Source organism: Phytophthora ramorum (genome assembly GCF_020800215.1).
Source record: "Phytophthora ramorum isolate Pr-102 chromosome Unknown Phyram_PR-102_s0007, whole genome shotgun sequence".
In the NCBI taxonomy this organism is placed as follows: domain Eukaryota; phylum Oomycota; class Peronosporomycetes; order Peronosporales; family Peronosporaceae; genus Phytophthora; species Phytophthora ramorum.
In genome coordinates, this window is record NW_027150653.1 from 154,139 (window position 1) to 167,256 (window position 13,118).

The window sequence follows — 13,118 nt, forward strand, 5'->3', positions numbered from 1 at the left end:
CCGCGTAGGGAACCCTCGACCTGTCGAGCGCAGCCTAGCGGCAGAACTCAGCGAAGATGCTGATGATGAACAAGGCCTGGTCCCGGGTGACCGACCGCCACTGGTTCCGAAGGCCACGAGGAACGCCGAGACTCCGAAGGCTAATCGAGTCCTGGCCCGACTCGTCGAAGAAATGAGAACTGGGAGCCGGTGGATGAACATGTTCGCGCCCATGTACATGTGCCAGGCGAAATGGCCGGAACTCAGCGAGGAGTTGAGCCAGCCGATCAATAGCCAGACTATTGAGCAACTCGTTGAGGACACAGTGCTGTTACTCCGAGCGATGGGCTACCGATGTGGCCACAAGCCCAGCAAACCCGCGCTGACAGCGTGTAATGTGAGTTCGGTCGGGGTTGAGCTGATGAGATGGAAGCGCAAGCTGAAAGACTTGTTCGGCATGCAAGGGGGACTTAAAGGACAAGTGCCGAAGTCCCGCCGAGCTGGTGAATTGCTCGACGAGCAGAAGGCACCTCCACCCGCGACCGTACAACCGTACGTCACGGAACCGTATGTGTTCCCGGAACTCAGCGAGGACCCATCCAAGGTCCCGCTACCAAAGACCCCCGAGACCAAGCGCGGAGTGTTTCGACGCTCCGAGGGAACACCGTACTTCGCCGACTCGCACATGCAAACTCCCAATAAGGTCAGTGAGCAGCGCAGCCGACGTCCGATGGCGGAATTTCTAACGGATGAAGAAGCTGCAGAATTCAGACGCTTGGTGCGCGCTGATGCTGCAAGGACGTCAGGCAGAGACGACGAGCTGAGCGAGGATGACAATTACGCGGACCGACGCGAATTTGACGAGTCACCGTACGACCATATTCGTCAGCTCAGCTTCGATGGGGCTGAGAGCGACCGAGGTCAAGTACTGGAGATTCGGACGCATGCACCGCTCGAAAAGATTGCAACATTCGATGGCAAACGTTATCGGTCTGACGACGCACTGCAATGGATCAAGCGATTCATCTATGAGATGAAAGGAACGTGCAAGCCACAAGATGAGTGGTGCGAACCATTTTCGCTGAGTCTGGGCAAAGCTGCCAAGGGGTGGTATCGCCAGCTTCCAAAGAAGACCCAGCGAAAGTGGAGTCTACTCAGCGAAGCTTTCCTGGACTATTACTGTTCGCAATTCGACCAGTCGGCCAGGTCCCGCTACTACTCAGCGAGACGTCGAGAAAACGAACACGTCTGCGACTTCTTGCTGCGACTTAATGGTTATGCCCGGACGGCACAGATCCAATATGAGAGAGGGGGCGCTGACGCTGCTGATCACGTCGAGCATTTCCTGCTAAGCTGCGGAGATGACGACGTCATGGACCTATTGTATCCACAGCGACTCAGCGATATCCACAAAGTCGAGAAGATAATCAATCAGCGACTACTCGGCGAGAAGCGCAAGAAACAGCGTGACCGCCTGAGCACGGCCCGTAGCCGAGAACCTCGGCGAGGGGACTCGAGGAACGACCCAAGTCGTCGGAGCGAGTCTCGCAGAGATAACCGACGCGATGATCGCCGAGACGACAGACGTGACCGACGTGATGAACGCCGAAGCCGTCGAGAGGATGATCGCGATCGACGAGTCACTTTGGCAGACGCTTCTGTGAACGACCTGTGGGCCGCACTCGACAATCGCCGAGCAACAGGAGACACTGATCTATACGACTCGTCGAATGGCGGAAGTGATCTTGATCAACTCAGCGAGTCTGAATCTGACTATGGGTCCGACTACATCGACGCGGGTAATACCAGCGATCGACCCCGCTCGTCCAATGAGCGCGGGGAGTCATACCGGGCCCGTCAGAACTCTGCGAATCGCCCTGACCGATCGAATGAACGTCGAGACCGATCGGATCGCCGAGACCGTCAAGACGGGTCTCGCGAGCGACGAGCTTACGGCCCATGCGGAGCATGCGGAGCCCCAGGCCACGACGCACATTTTTGCCGCAAACGTTGCAAATTCTGCAAGCAAGTGCATGACGTAGGCCGGTGCGAGCTATTCCAGCGTTTCGAGAAACTCGCCAAGTTCGTCAAAACGTCGGTCGACAAGTCTACCGTCCCGGAAGATCTCCAGGACATTTACTCGTCGAGCCATTTAAACTAGTGGGCTCGCCAACTCTGACTGGGTTGGATAAAACCGGGCTGCCACAGTCAGCTGAACCAGCGGTAGAAGCGAATTTCGTGTTCGCTTTCGTTGGTGAAGCGGAACGGCCCGACGAGTGGAGGAAGATTGACGGGGAGACGGAACGGATGGATATGGATATGGATAAGAACGACGAACTCGGCGAGTCGAGCGAAGACGACGACCGAATAATTGGCGGTATGAATATAACTCAGCGATCGATGATCTCGATTGGTCAAGCCAAGAAATGGAAACTGCTCCCTGGTGAGCGACTCGGTTGGTGGTCATCGAGGAAGTTCGATCGCCGAGTACGAATGCGAGCTCTTGTTATGGGAGCTGTGAATGATGAACGAACCAAGATATTGTTGGATACTGGAGCAAACGTCTCCGCAGTAACTGAAGCCTTTGCAAGGAGGCTACGGTTGAAGCGATTGACCAGCCTGGACAAGAGAATCGATGTTCAAGGAATTGCGAAGTCCAAAGTGGTGACTACTTCTCGAGCAATGGTTAAAATCACGCTAGGATGGGAAGTAGCTTACGAATTCGAGGTGTGGATTATGCCCCACCACGCAGGGGTGGACCTGATCCTGGGCACCGACTTCATGATACCAGCTGGTATTAGGTTGGACCTGTACAACTCAACGGCAAAGCTTCCCGATGAGGTTGTAGTTCCTTTGATCAAGTCGTCGAGAGATTTCGACGAGACAGAGTACGGGCGCGAAGTAATCGGTGGTCCTCCGGAGTCATTAGATATTACAAGCCGAGCTATCGCCCAGTTCAAGCTTCGACGGAGGCAACCCAGCGAGTCAACTCACGAACTGTGGGTTCGACAGATGAAGGGGGTGATCCCGACGATCGAACATAATGCGAAGGGACGAGCGGTGCGAGTGTTGCTGACGAATATCTCGTCGAGACTCACGTGGTGTCCTGCTCACTTTCCGGTGATCATGTGGATTCCTCACGGAGTATTACCACGGGACGAAGGGTATGTGCGAGTGAACTCAGCGAAATATCGTGATTGGCAAATACTTGCCTACGAAGGCGCTCTCGACAACAGGCTTCTCAAGCGAGAGCAGCGTTTGTACATGGAATGGCTGAGTCGCCAGCCTCCCGCAGTCGAGCAAAATCATTACAACACCCCCAAGGCGATTCAGAAGCGATCGAGTCGCAGCGAGTTCACGGATGAAGCGGGGGTACAAGCATCGGAAGAGCTCAGCGAGCCCCCAGACTATCAGGGGAGTTCCACGTCTGCTGACCGCGGAAAAGAAATTGATGACTCAGCGAATGTACCAAAGTTGGACCCAGCGAAAGTTCACGATGATTCGACCAATCGTGAGGCCAAAACAGACTCGGCGAGTCAGATTTCGGGACTCAAACCGGTCAATTATGAACGAAGTTCGCTGAGTCTTACTGATGAGCCACCACCGACGCTAACAGTAGCTGCATCCGATGGAAGTATTGATGGAGAGCACTTGATAGGTCACACACACACCATGGTTCGTTCACCTCCAAGCAACGGTAAACAAAAAAGGTGTTCCAGCGGGATGGACAGAGGTGACCAATGGGACCCAGGTGAAGCTGACTCTACAGTTTCGACGAGAGATCGTTGGATGACGCTGCCCGAAGCTAACCCGGTGAGCAAACGGTTGGATCCCGAGTTGGTGCACACCCGAGTGCCACGTGATTTTGAGGGGCACGTCCTGTCTTTTGACGGGTCAGCAAAACCGGAGAAGTACGGCGGCTACGGGAGTTGCTCGTGGATTTTGTGGCGTCTACCGAATTGGGACATTGTGATCGCTGCGAGTGCTCACCTGCCGTCAACCACAGTCAACATCGCTGAGTACATCGGGATGAACCACGGTGTTCTTGCGGCTGTTGATCGAGGAGTAACCGATCTGATCATTGTGGGCGACTCCAGACTCGCAATCCAGCAATCCATGGGGGTGATGGCATGCAAGAAGGAGACCCTGCAAGTGGAACTAGCACGCCACAAAGAACTCGTCGAACGCCTAAGTTCGGTCCGCTACTTACATGTAGTCCGCCGTTATAATTTGGCGGCAGATGCATTAGCCACTGAAGCTCTCGAAGCCATGGCAGGACGTGTTATCCTCAGCGGAGATCGAAAAACAGAGCTGCGAACATTAAACCGAATCCAAGAGAAGCTGTATGTAGTCAAAGACTCAACGAACGAAGGAGAAGAAGTTCCAAAAGTCTCAGCGATCACGCGAAGCCAAGCTCATCACGTTCGCCGAGTCAGATTCGCCGAGGACGAGCTAGATGACGCGGCGAATGAACCGGTAGTGCCAGATGCACGATACAATGACGTCTCGCCGAATTTTCGCGATGCTGGTAGTCCCGATGATGTCTTGGAAGTGGTGAACAAGCCTCCAAAACCTCAGCGAGTGGCTGAGCGAGGTCACCCTGAACACAAACGACTGGAATCACGAAGTGAACACGATATCGACCCAGTAGTCGTTCAGACAGAACAACGTGAACGAGTATCAGCGACACAGGACGAGAAATGGAAGTGGCCAGATCTTTAGAAGTTCTTGCAAGACGAATTTGACGAGTACCGGCCGAGCTCAACGTCGGTTTTTAGCAAATGGGTCGGTTGCGATGAACCCAGCTGGAAACCGTTGTCGAATCTATAGTGGGGAAGCCTTCTCTTTGGCTACCTCTGCCAAATAAAACGTGAAAGTCGTCTGCAAATGGTGCAAGTTGCAGACGAGTGTTAAAAGCTATTACATACGAAGATTGACCACCGACCTGTGAAGACAGCAGGCAGGACGAGTGGATGAAAGCTACTGCGTCAATTATATGAATTGGTATTACGAAATGGATAAGGTGTGGATTACGAAAGAACAAGAGAGGAAAAAAAACAAGACTCGTCGAAATCAGCAACTGGACGAGTCTAAATCTTGGTGGCCCGGGGAGAGCTACTCGGTGAAAATCTGCCGGCTGAATCTCGGCTAGCCAGGCTAAGACTCGTCACAAATGTCCTCGAACATGGGGTGAACTTGACGGATAAACACCGCGTATGATTTGCTGAGCGAACCTTGCTAGGACCAGTCGAACCGAAGAATGCATAGCGGTCATCAACGAATTGCTGGCAGGGGCAGTCAAACTAGCCTTCGGCTTGCCTCAGGTTTCGACGAGCTCCTGGCCTTCTTGATAACTCGGCGAGAAAACTTCGACGCTACACGTTTCTTAGATGGCTTGTCGGAAGCAGCTGGAGCCCTTCCACCTTCCACCTTACACAGCAAACTGAGCAACAAGACGAGCTTGCACCGGTGTCGAAACGGTTGGAGTAGGCAACTGAGCTATTATCGCCGAGCTGTTTGGCTTCGTACTCGAGGAAACATTTCCCGAAAGCGACGAAAGCTGAGCTGATCCCGCCGAAGCGCCACTCGATGCGTTCCGAGGCAGCGCAAATAAAGCTGTCTAGGTCGACGAGTCTGGAAGATGTGCAGATGTAGACGCAACACTCGACGAAGGACTGGAGCTATCGAAATGAGTCACTTGAGCACGTGATAAGCCCACCAGCATAACCGACGAGATGGCCGTGCTTGAATTAGTCGTACTCAGTGAGGACAGCGAACGATTGCCGGATTCGCCGAGTTCTGACGTAGCAACGTGTAAGAGAAGCCGAGGACTCGTCAATTACCGCTGTGCTATGAAAAGGCGTCGCTAGGCTGAGGACTTGCTTGCTTGGGATCGAACGTTCGAGTGCTTGGAGCGAGGCTGCCTCGGAGTAGTAGCGGAAGCTGTCAAAGAGATCATGGGAGCGAGAATCGCCGAGTTAACCGAAGCCTTGTTCGCCAAGCCGGCGGAAGTGCGAATCGACGTGTTGACGGGACGAATGTGGGGAGTAATTTCACTGGACTCGTCGAGCTAGCGAGTTCCGTCCGAAGCTCAGCGAGTCCGGACTTGGCGATTTTCGTCCAAATCTCAGCGATTGGTCGCATCTGAAAGCCATGTTGCGCCTTGTTTCAGTACCGTCGGGGTGTCAGCCAGTGGATTGGCGCTCATGATGGACTGGCGCGACGGAATTTCGTCCGGACGTGTCGAACCCGTCTCACGGTGAGAGACAAGCTGAACAAGGGACGCGTCCTGCTGTTCCTGGCTCTCCTCTTGACTGATGAGAAAGCACTAGATGCCAGCGAGGCCAGCGGAATTGCCTGCAGCGAGATCCGACGACTTATCGGAAATTCGACGAGTCGGGCCGGACCGGACCGAGAAGCTCAGCGAGTGGGAGCGAGCAGAGGCTCCAGCTCTACCAGGTGTCGACGAGTCCTCCGATGGTGCAGTATGAGTCGGCGAGAGAGCCGCAGCCGAAGGTCCATCTTGACTCAGCGATTTCTCCATGTTTACGACTCCAAACAGATTTGTCGGACGTTTGCGGGGGGGGCAACACTGGTCTGCCCAGCTCGGCGATGAACTTGTCGACGTCCGGGGAGGGCTCACGCTGTCCGACATTGCGGAAACGAGATCCAGAGGAGGTGAAGAGTCTTGGCATGGTCGGACACGTCAGCAGAAATGACGGCAGGTGCGGGAGTCCATAGAAAGGCAACCAGACGCACAAGGGTGAATGATTAGCAGTCCACCGGGAAGAACAAGCGATATACGGAGCAGCAAGACGTACCTGGTCACCAGAGGAAGACGACAAGGCGCTTGATGTGCGCACCAAGCAAGACGGAGAGAGTTTCTCACCGTTGGACGGTTGGAGAACAAAGTGACGAAGTGAGTTGCTGACCGTTGGACAGTTGACAGCTGAATGATGGTCGAGACACTTACCAGCCTGGCTCGTATCACGCCCGGGGCAGTTGTGGTGTAGGGAAACTCATATTTTGGGTAGACCACCCATTCTGGCCCAGCTAAGTACGTCGTACCTAATCGGAGTTCGCACCTAAGCGGCGAACTCGGCGAATCGGTCGGACTCGGCGAGCACCAAGACTCAGCGACTCAGCGAGCGTATTCCATTTGGGAGTTATTCCAAGTGGGAGAGGATAAATCAGGAATCGGAGCGAAGGGTCGGCCGAGATCCATAACGACCCGACTCGGCGAAGATCAACGAGGAAGCTGAGCGAAGAGTCGCAGGGAGATCTATAACGACTCCATTTCACTAGATATTTGTATAGGATCGATAGGAGACCAAAGGGGGGAGCCCGAAGGGACTCCCCGAAGACACAGAGATAACAAAACAGAGCAGAATCTTCTAAGTCCAAGAACAGCGTATACTTTCCGGTAAGTCCCTGCGTGGGCTGGATTATGTCTGCCGTCGTTCCCCGAGAGGCATAGCTTGTAGGGGAATCGACTGGTAGCGCCAAGAGATCAAGGTCGGCCCGGGGTGGGCACTTCTCGCTACCAGCGAAGACAAACCTCGTCGAATCGACGAGTCGGTGGGTCTGCACAACCCAGGACACCGCAATCTTCTAGCTGAGCGTACTCTGCGCTCGGTGACCTGTAAAAGCGCTCGCGCGCCGACGTCCATCCTTTGGTGGAGGTCACAGGGTTTGAGGAACGGAAGCTGCCCCGCTCAGGCGAGCTTCTGGAGTTTGGATTGGTACTCAGCGAGAGCAGGGCCTCAACTGGACCCGGCTGGGCCGAACCGCAAAGGGAACCAACAGAACCCTGCGCAAGCCCAACAACGCCGACCTGACTCGGCGAATTGTTGTGTTGTTGCGTGGAAGCCGCACTAACGAAGTTTTTGTGAATCACAACACCACACTACGGTAGATAGAATCTGTGAAAAGAGACCAGAGCAAGGTGTCACGAAAAAAGCTTCTCCGTGCACGAAGAAAGACTTAAAGGCTACTATCTTGACTTTCTACATGCGCGCGTCCGCCAACTATGACTACCTCGACGCGGCGCTTGTGTCCATGATATGGCACCTTTACGTTCCCAGCTCCGATGCGGTACAATTGGAGAAGGCAAGGTTGTGTGTATATCCTGCCAATACACGGTTACCGTTCATATCTCGGGTTTGTTTATTACTTCTGTGTAGGCTAGGTGGTATGATATGTCTTCGGTTTAAGTGTGTGAAGACTGCCTCGCAGAAAGGCATCTCTCTGTTCAAATATCCTCAAAACCGCTTTACAATTCCGTTGTACGTGCTCGCCGCCGCTCTCTCCGTCCACCCAGTACCTGGAGCCCACATCTCCCTCCCGTTAGCTGCCGCAGCTTCCCTCTTGGATCTTTTGGTGGTAGTGAATGACGAAGGCTGAGATGAATCTGATCCTTCACTCGCTGAAGTTGCCGGGTGTCGCTTGGTCAATATACTGGACTGATGCATGCCGGCAATCAATCTGTCAGCATCTTTAGAGACTTCGGCATCTCCTTCGTCTGCGACACCAGCGCCTTCAGTCACTTCATCTGTGATCGTGGTGCCTTCAGTCACCTCATCCGTACCATCAGTACCTGTAGGTACCCTTTCGGCAGTATCTGTAGGCAATCGATCGACAGCACCTGTCACCGTCTGAGCTTCCTTTTGCGTCGTTGCAGTCGCTGCGGAGAGATCTCTCGGAGTACCATGCAGCGTGGGCAGCGTCTTGGGCACTTCATCGCTCATACCATCGTCACTTAGCGCATGTTCAGTACATGTCGGCTCAAACGTATCCATCAGCGATCCGTCACGGCCCACACATGGCGCAATACCATCCTTAATTATCTCCTCGAACTTGTCCAAAGCCGCCAGCATTTCATCCATGTGTGCAAATGAGCTTCACCCAATAGGTCTTAAACTCTTCCGGGACTAGCTCAGGCAAGGAATCAACCCCAGCTTGTGCCTTGATTTATGCGTTACGGCGGGCTAGGTGCGCAGTCGGAAGAGCTGGTGCGTGTCCGTCTGGTATACCTTGAGGTACTCGAGGAAGGCCTCCCAGTTTTCGTGCCATTCCTTGGTTATCGGGGAGCTCTTCCACACCCCAACCGACGGTATATGCGTCTCTAGATCGTTTTCACTCATGCCCTGCAGCGGTCAGCACATGAAGATGTTACAGCGGCATACATATCAAGCAGCTACCAGCATTCGCACGTACGCCGATGTTAGCGAGAGCTGTCCCACGCCGTCACTTTTGGTCCAAAGGGAAGAAACTCCAAATGAGAGCCAGCCATTCTTTGGAGGACGGGAGAAAGGGGGGGGGTGTCACGTTTTCTCAACTTTTTGAAATGTCGAAAACACCCGTAAGCTATCGAAGTATTTTACGACAGATGAACCGTATCATCCCCTTTAAATACGATCTCACTCAGTGCCTGCAGTCAGTCTCTTATTTGAAATGGGCTACCAATTAGAAAAGAACGAGGGGTCTAGCGTCGTAGGTGTGACGGGGCACACAGCACCTTGCACAGAGGAAGTGCTAGAGAGCGTAAGCTCTCGGTGAACAACAAGTTCACGGTTCCCGGTCTAAGGGAACCGACTACGACTTAGACGGTAGGTTTAAAGACTGAATATATTTTAAAGGTGAGTCAAGCTTGATCCTTACAATCTCTAAGTCAACTATAGTAAAAGCTAAACAAGTGCCCAATGGTTGGCTCACCGCCAACCGGTACCACGTACCATGGGCACAAAAGAGAGACATCCCGTCACTCTTTATGTAACATGGGTACACGTCGGTGTACCCCGTTACAGTAGGTTACCTGAGGCCACAAGGGAGGCAGCAGTCAGTTGTCCGTTACAAAACGGATAATGCTGGTTCGCTGGATCATCTTGGTGGCGATGCATGCATGCATCACATAAACGCGATGTTTAGCTTCCTGCCTCGTTCGACTGGCATGTTCTTGTGCAGATTTAGCTCCCGAGCTGATGAAGAATGCTTGTCGACAAGTCATACATCGCACGATCTGTTTAACTCACTGTTGGATCTATTTTTTTTTTTCAAAGTCTCGTTCGGTGTTGGAGGACACTTGGAAACTTGACTTCGTTCTCAAGGATCAGTGATCGGCGATCACTTAGTGGGTAGTTACTATGGTTCAGGACTCGCTCATTTCCCACGCAACTGGTGCTTTAGTCAATGCACAGTTTAATCAAAGGAGTCGGCGCGTCCAGATGGACCGCCTGTTGTCACCTGTATTGGTGCACTGGGCACTTGTGATCACGCACAACCACCCACCCCATAACAGTGATCATCCTACCAACAGCAGGGTGCCACGGGAAAGTCTCCCGGGAATAGAGCAAGTCTCCTTGGACACAGCGGCATTCTTCAGTTGACCCTTTTCAGCCTTGAACACGGTCGAAATGAGCACCAAATGGCTTCACGACATCGAGATCAGGACGTCCTGCGTCGAATTCGACTCGCTCGCGACGCCTGAGACGCCGAAGGATGGTTTCAAGTCGCCCGTGGTCGACGAAGAGGAGGGGGTGGCTCTGCAAGGCGCTTCATTCGGGGCGTTGCTCGTCATCTCGATGCCTCGCATGGCCATTCGAATGGCTTGGGCGGCGCAGTGGGCGGCATTAGGACCGTATTTACAGACTATGCTCCCGCGCTACGCCGTTCAGCTAACGCAGCTCAGCGGGCCTCTGTGCGGCGTCTTGATGGCGCCGATTGTCGGCGTGTACTCGGACCAGAACACGTCGAGGTTTGGTCGTCGTCGTCCCTATCTCGTGGTGGCTGCAGTCGGGAGTATTATCTGCTGGACCCTCATGGGGTACACACGCGAGCTTGGAGATGCCTTAGGCGACGTGGGGTCTGGAAAGCACGGGGAAGTCACGGACCGCAAATGGACAGCACTGCTCTCCATCTTCTTCTACCTCTGGATGGACATCACTGTCAATGTGGCGCAGACTCCTGCGCTGTTACTCATCTCGGATTTCGCTGGTAAACGCCAGACCATCGGCGCTGCGCTGGGGCAAGGATGGTCGACGCTTGGGGCAATTGCTGTGGCTGTATACACAGAGTCCTTCGGCGCCGCGTACAACTCGATGCACTGGTTCCTGGGGATGTTGTCTGTCTTTATGGCTGTCTGTATCGGAGCAGCATGTTACGCGGCGAAAGAGATTCCGCTGGAGAAAAGGATGGAGAAGCGGACTTGCTGCCAGAACTTGACGTACGCGTTCGGCTCCATCTACTCGGCTGTGTACACGCTTCCTGCGATGCTGGCAGTGTACTTCGCAGTGATTTTCCTGAATCAGTACGGCTATGCAGCATACAATGGCAACAAAGGAATGTTCTTCGGTCTCGAGGTTTACGATGGAGACGCCACAAACTCTGCAACTTGTGGCGATGAGTGCTCGGACGCTCAGCTGGATTATAATCGCGGCGTGAGACTTGCTGGGGGCCTTGCGGACATGCTGTTTTGCATCGTTGGGTATTTGTACTCGTGGGTGCTTCCTGTGTTAGTGCGCCGGTATGGGGCTCAACATGTAGCCACGTTCGCAACAATTCCACAGGTGCTGCTTATGATCATGGCCTTCTGCGACGTGGTGGCCGTGGACTTGATCGTCGTGGCTCTCTCATCGATCACAATCGCTACGTTCTTCGCACTGGTTGTGCCACTCATTGTGCACGTGTTCGGCCACACCGCCGACATCGGCGTGTACGTAGGCGTCATGAACTCCGCCAACTCTTCTGGTCAGTTGCTCAACTTCATCGTCGGTTCTGCGCTGGTGGATACATCAATGGGCTACAGATTACCTGTCTTCGTAGGCGGCGCTGTCAGCTTGCTAGCGTTCATCGTCTGCGTGTTCTTCTTCAGGGTCAAGATGCACTCCATGTAACACGAATATACGACAAACAAAAACTATTTCGTTTCTGCAGGTGCGTCCTCGTCGAGAATGGATCTCGAGAGGCGACAAATGCGAATCTGCTCTCGGTTCGGGTACGAGAAGACCTGTCCACCCGAGGAAGCCGTGATATCGACGTAGTCAATGCGGTTTTGTGCTAGCTGGTCGAGGAATGTCTGGAATGTTTTCTGGTTGCGAATGGTGGCCGCGAAAATTGCTACGCGCTGAGGGTGCTGGGTCGTGCTGCCTCCGTCGTTGCCGAGGAACGACTGAAGGACGCGCATCAGAGCAGGAAATACCGCAACGTCGTAGGCACAGTCTCCTGCAAGTAGCACGTCGGGCCGCTCGTCGTCGTGGTCTTCGGGTTGCCATGTCTCCCAGTCTAGCGTCTGCACCTCGACCGGGCACAGAAACTTGCTGGCGTTGATCTCTACATTGTAACGCAGGTTCTGCATGACGTTGGGCGCGTAGTCCGTGAGCACAATGCGGTCTGAGCGACACACGCAGGCCAGAACCATCCCGGTAAAGCCTACACCCGCTCCTAGTTCGAGCACTGTCCTGTCGCGGAACTCGCTTTCGTGGGCGATGATGTACTCCGCGAGCAGCCATCCTGCTTCCCAGAGCTTGAGCCCGACCTCGTTGAACACGGACGCTACTCGGCAGGACACGACAACGGACGAGTCGATAGTCGGCACCGTGTACGAAACGTGGTGCATTGCCTCAGCATTGAGCGAGTCATCGGCCAGCTTGGCGTTCAGTACAAATTCCATGAGTGCCTCGACGAGTCCGTCATCGGCATCCGCCTGCACCGCCTCAATCTCTGTCGACAAAAATGCACGGCAACAACATTGATCAGACCTTGCAACGGTAGAGACCAACAATGGTCACTCGAAAATGGCGACTGTCTCCGATAGTTCACCAAAATGTGAAAAATGTTTTGTCTGATGCATACCGTCCAAGTAGCGCTTGAGGAACCTGTACGTGTACTTCCGCTGCGGTGGGAAGTCGTCGCACACGGGGTCGTTCACCACCACGTGCATCACCTGGGCCTGCAGCCAATGATTGACACGTGAGTTGTGCCACCATTTCCAATGTCAAAAATACCGCTGCCCACCTGGAATTCCAGCGTCGCCCAGCGCTGCTCGTCCGCAAACTGCGTCTTGATCCTGGCAACGAGGTCGCGCACGGGCTCCATGCCGCGATACGCGTCCAGCACGCGCTGCAACTCGTTCATTATTGCAC

General features: G+C 53.9%; 2 protein-coding genes across 2 annotated transcripts; one reads left to right on the forward strand and one right to left on the reverse strand.

Moving 5' to 3' along the window:
• Positions 1–10,391: 10,391 nt before the first annotated feature.
• KRP23_8063 (Sucrose transport protein SUT5) lies at positions 10,392–11,870 on the forward strand (the record flags this gene model as incomplete). The annotated part of the gene is made up of 1 exon (XM_067893460.1): positions 10,392–11,870. One exon carries the CDS (start codon positions 10,392–10,394, stop codon positions 11,868–11,870), a length of 1,479 nt encoding a protein of 492 aa, XP_067742985.1.
• Positions 11,871–11,893: 23 nt separating this feature from the next.
• On the reverse strand, positions 11,894–13,110 carry KRP23_8064 (Protein-lysine N-methyltransferase EEF2KMT; the record flags this gene model as incomplete). Its single annotated transcript, XM_067893461.1, has 3 exons — positions 11,894–12,696; positions 12,829–12,925; positions 12,991–13,110. The coding sequence occupies 3 exons, from the start codon at positions 13,108–13,110 to the stop codon at positions 11,894–11,896; spliced, it is 1,020 nt and encodes a 339-aa protein (XP_067742986.1).
• Positions 13,111–13,118: the final 8 nt, after the last annotated feature.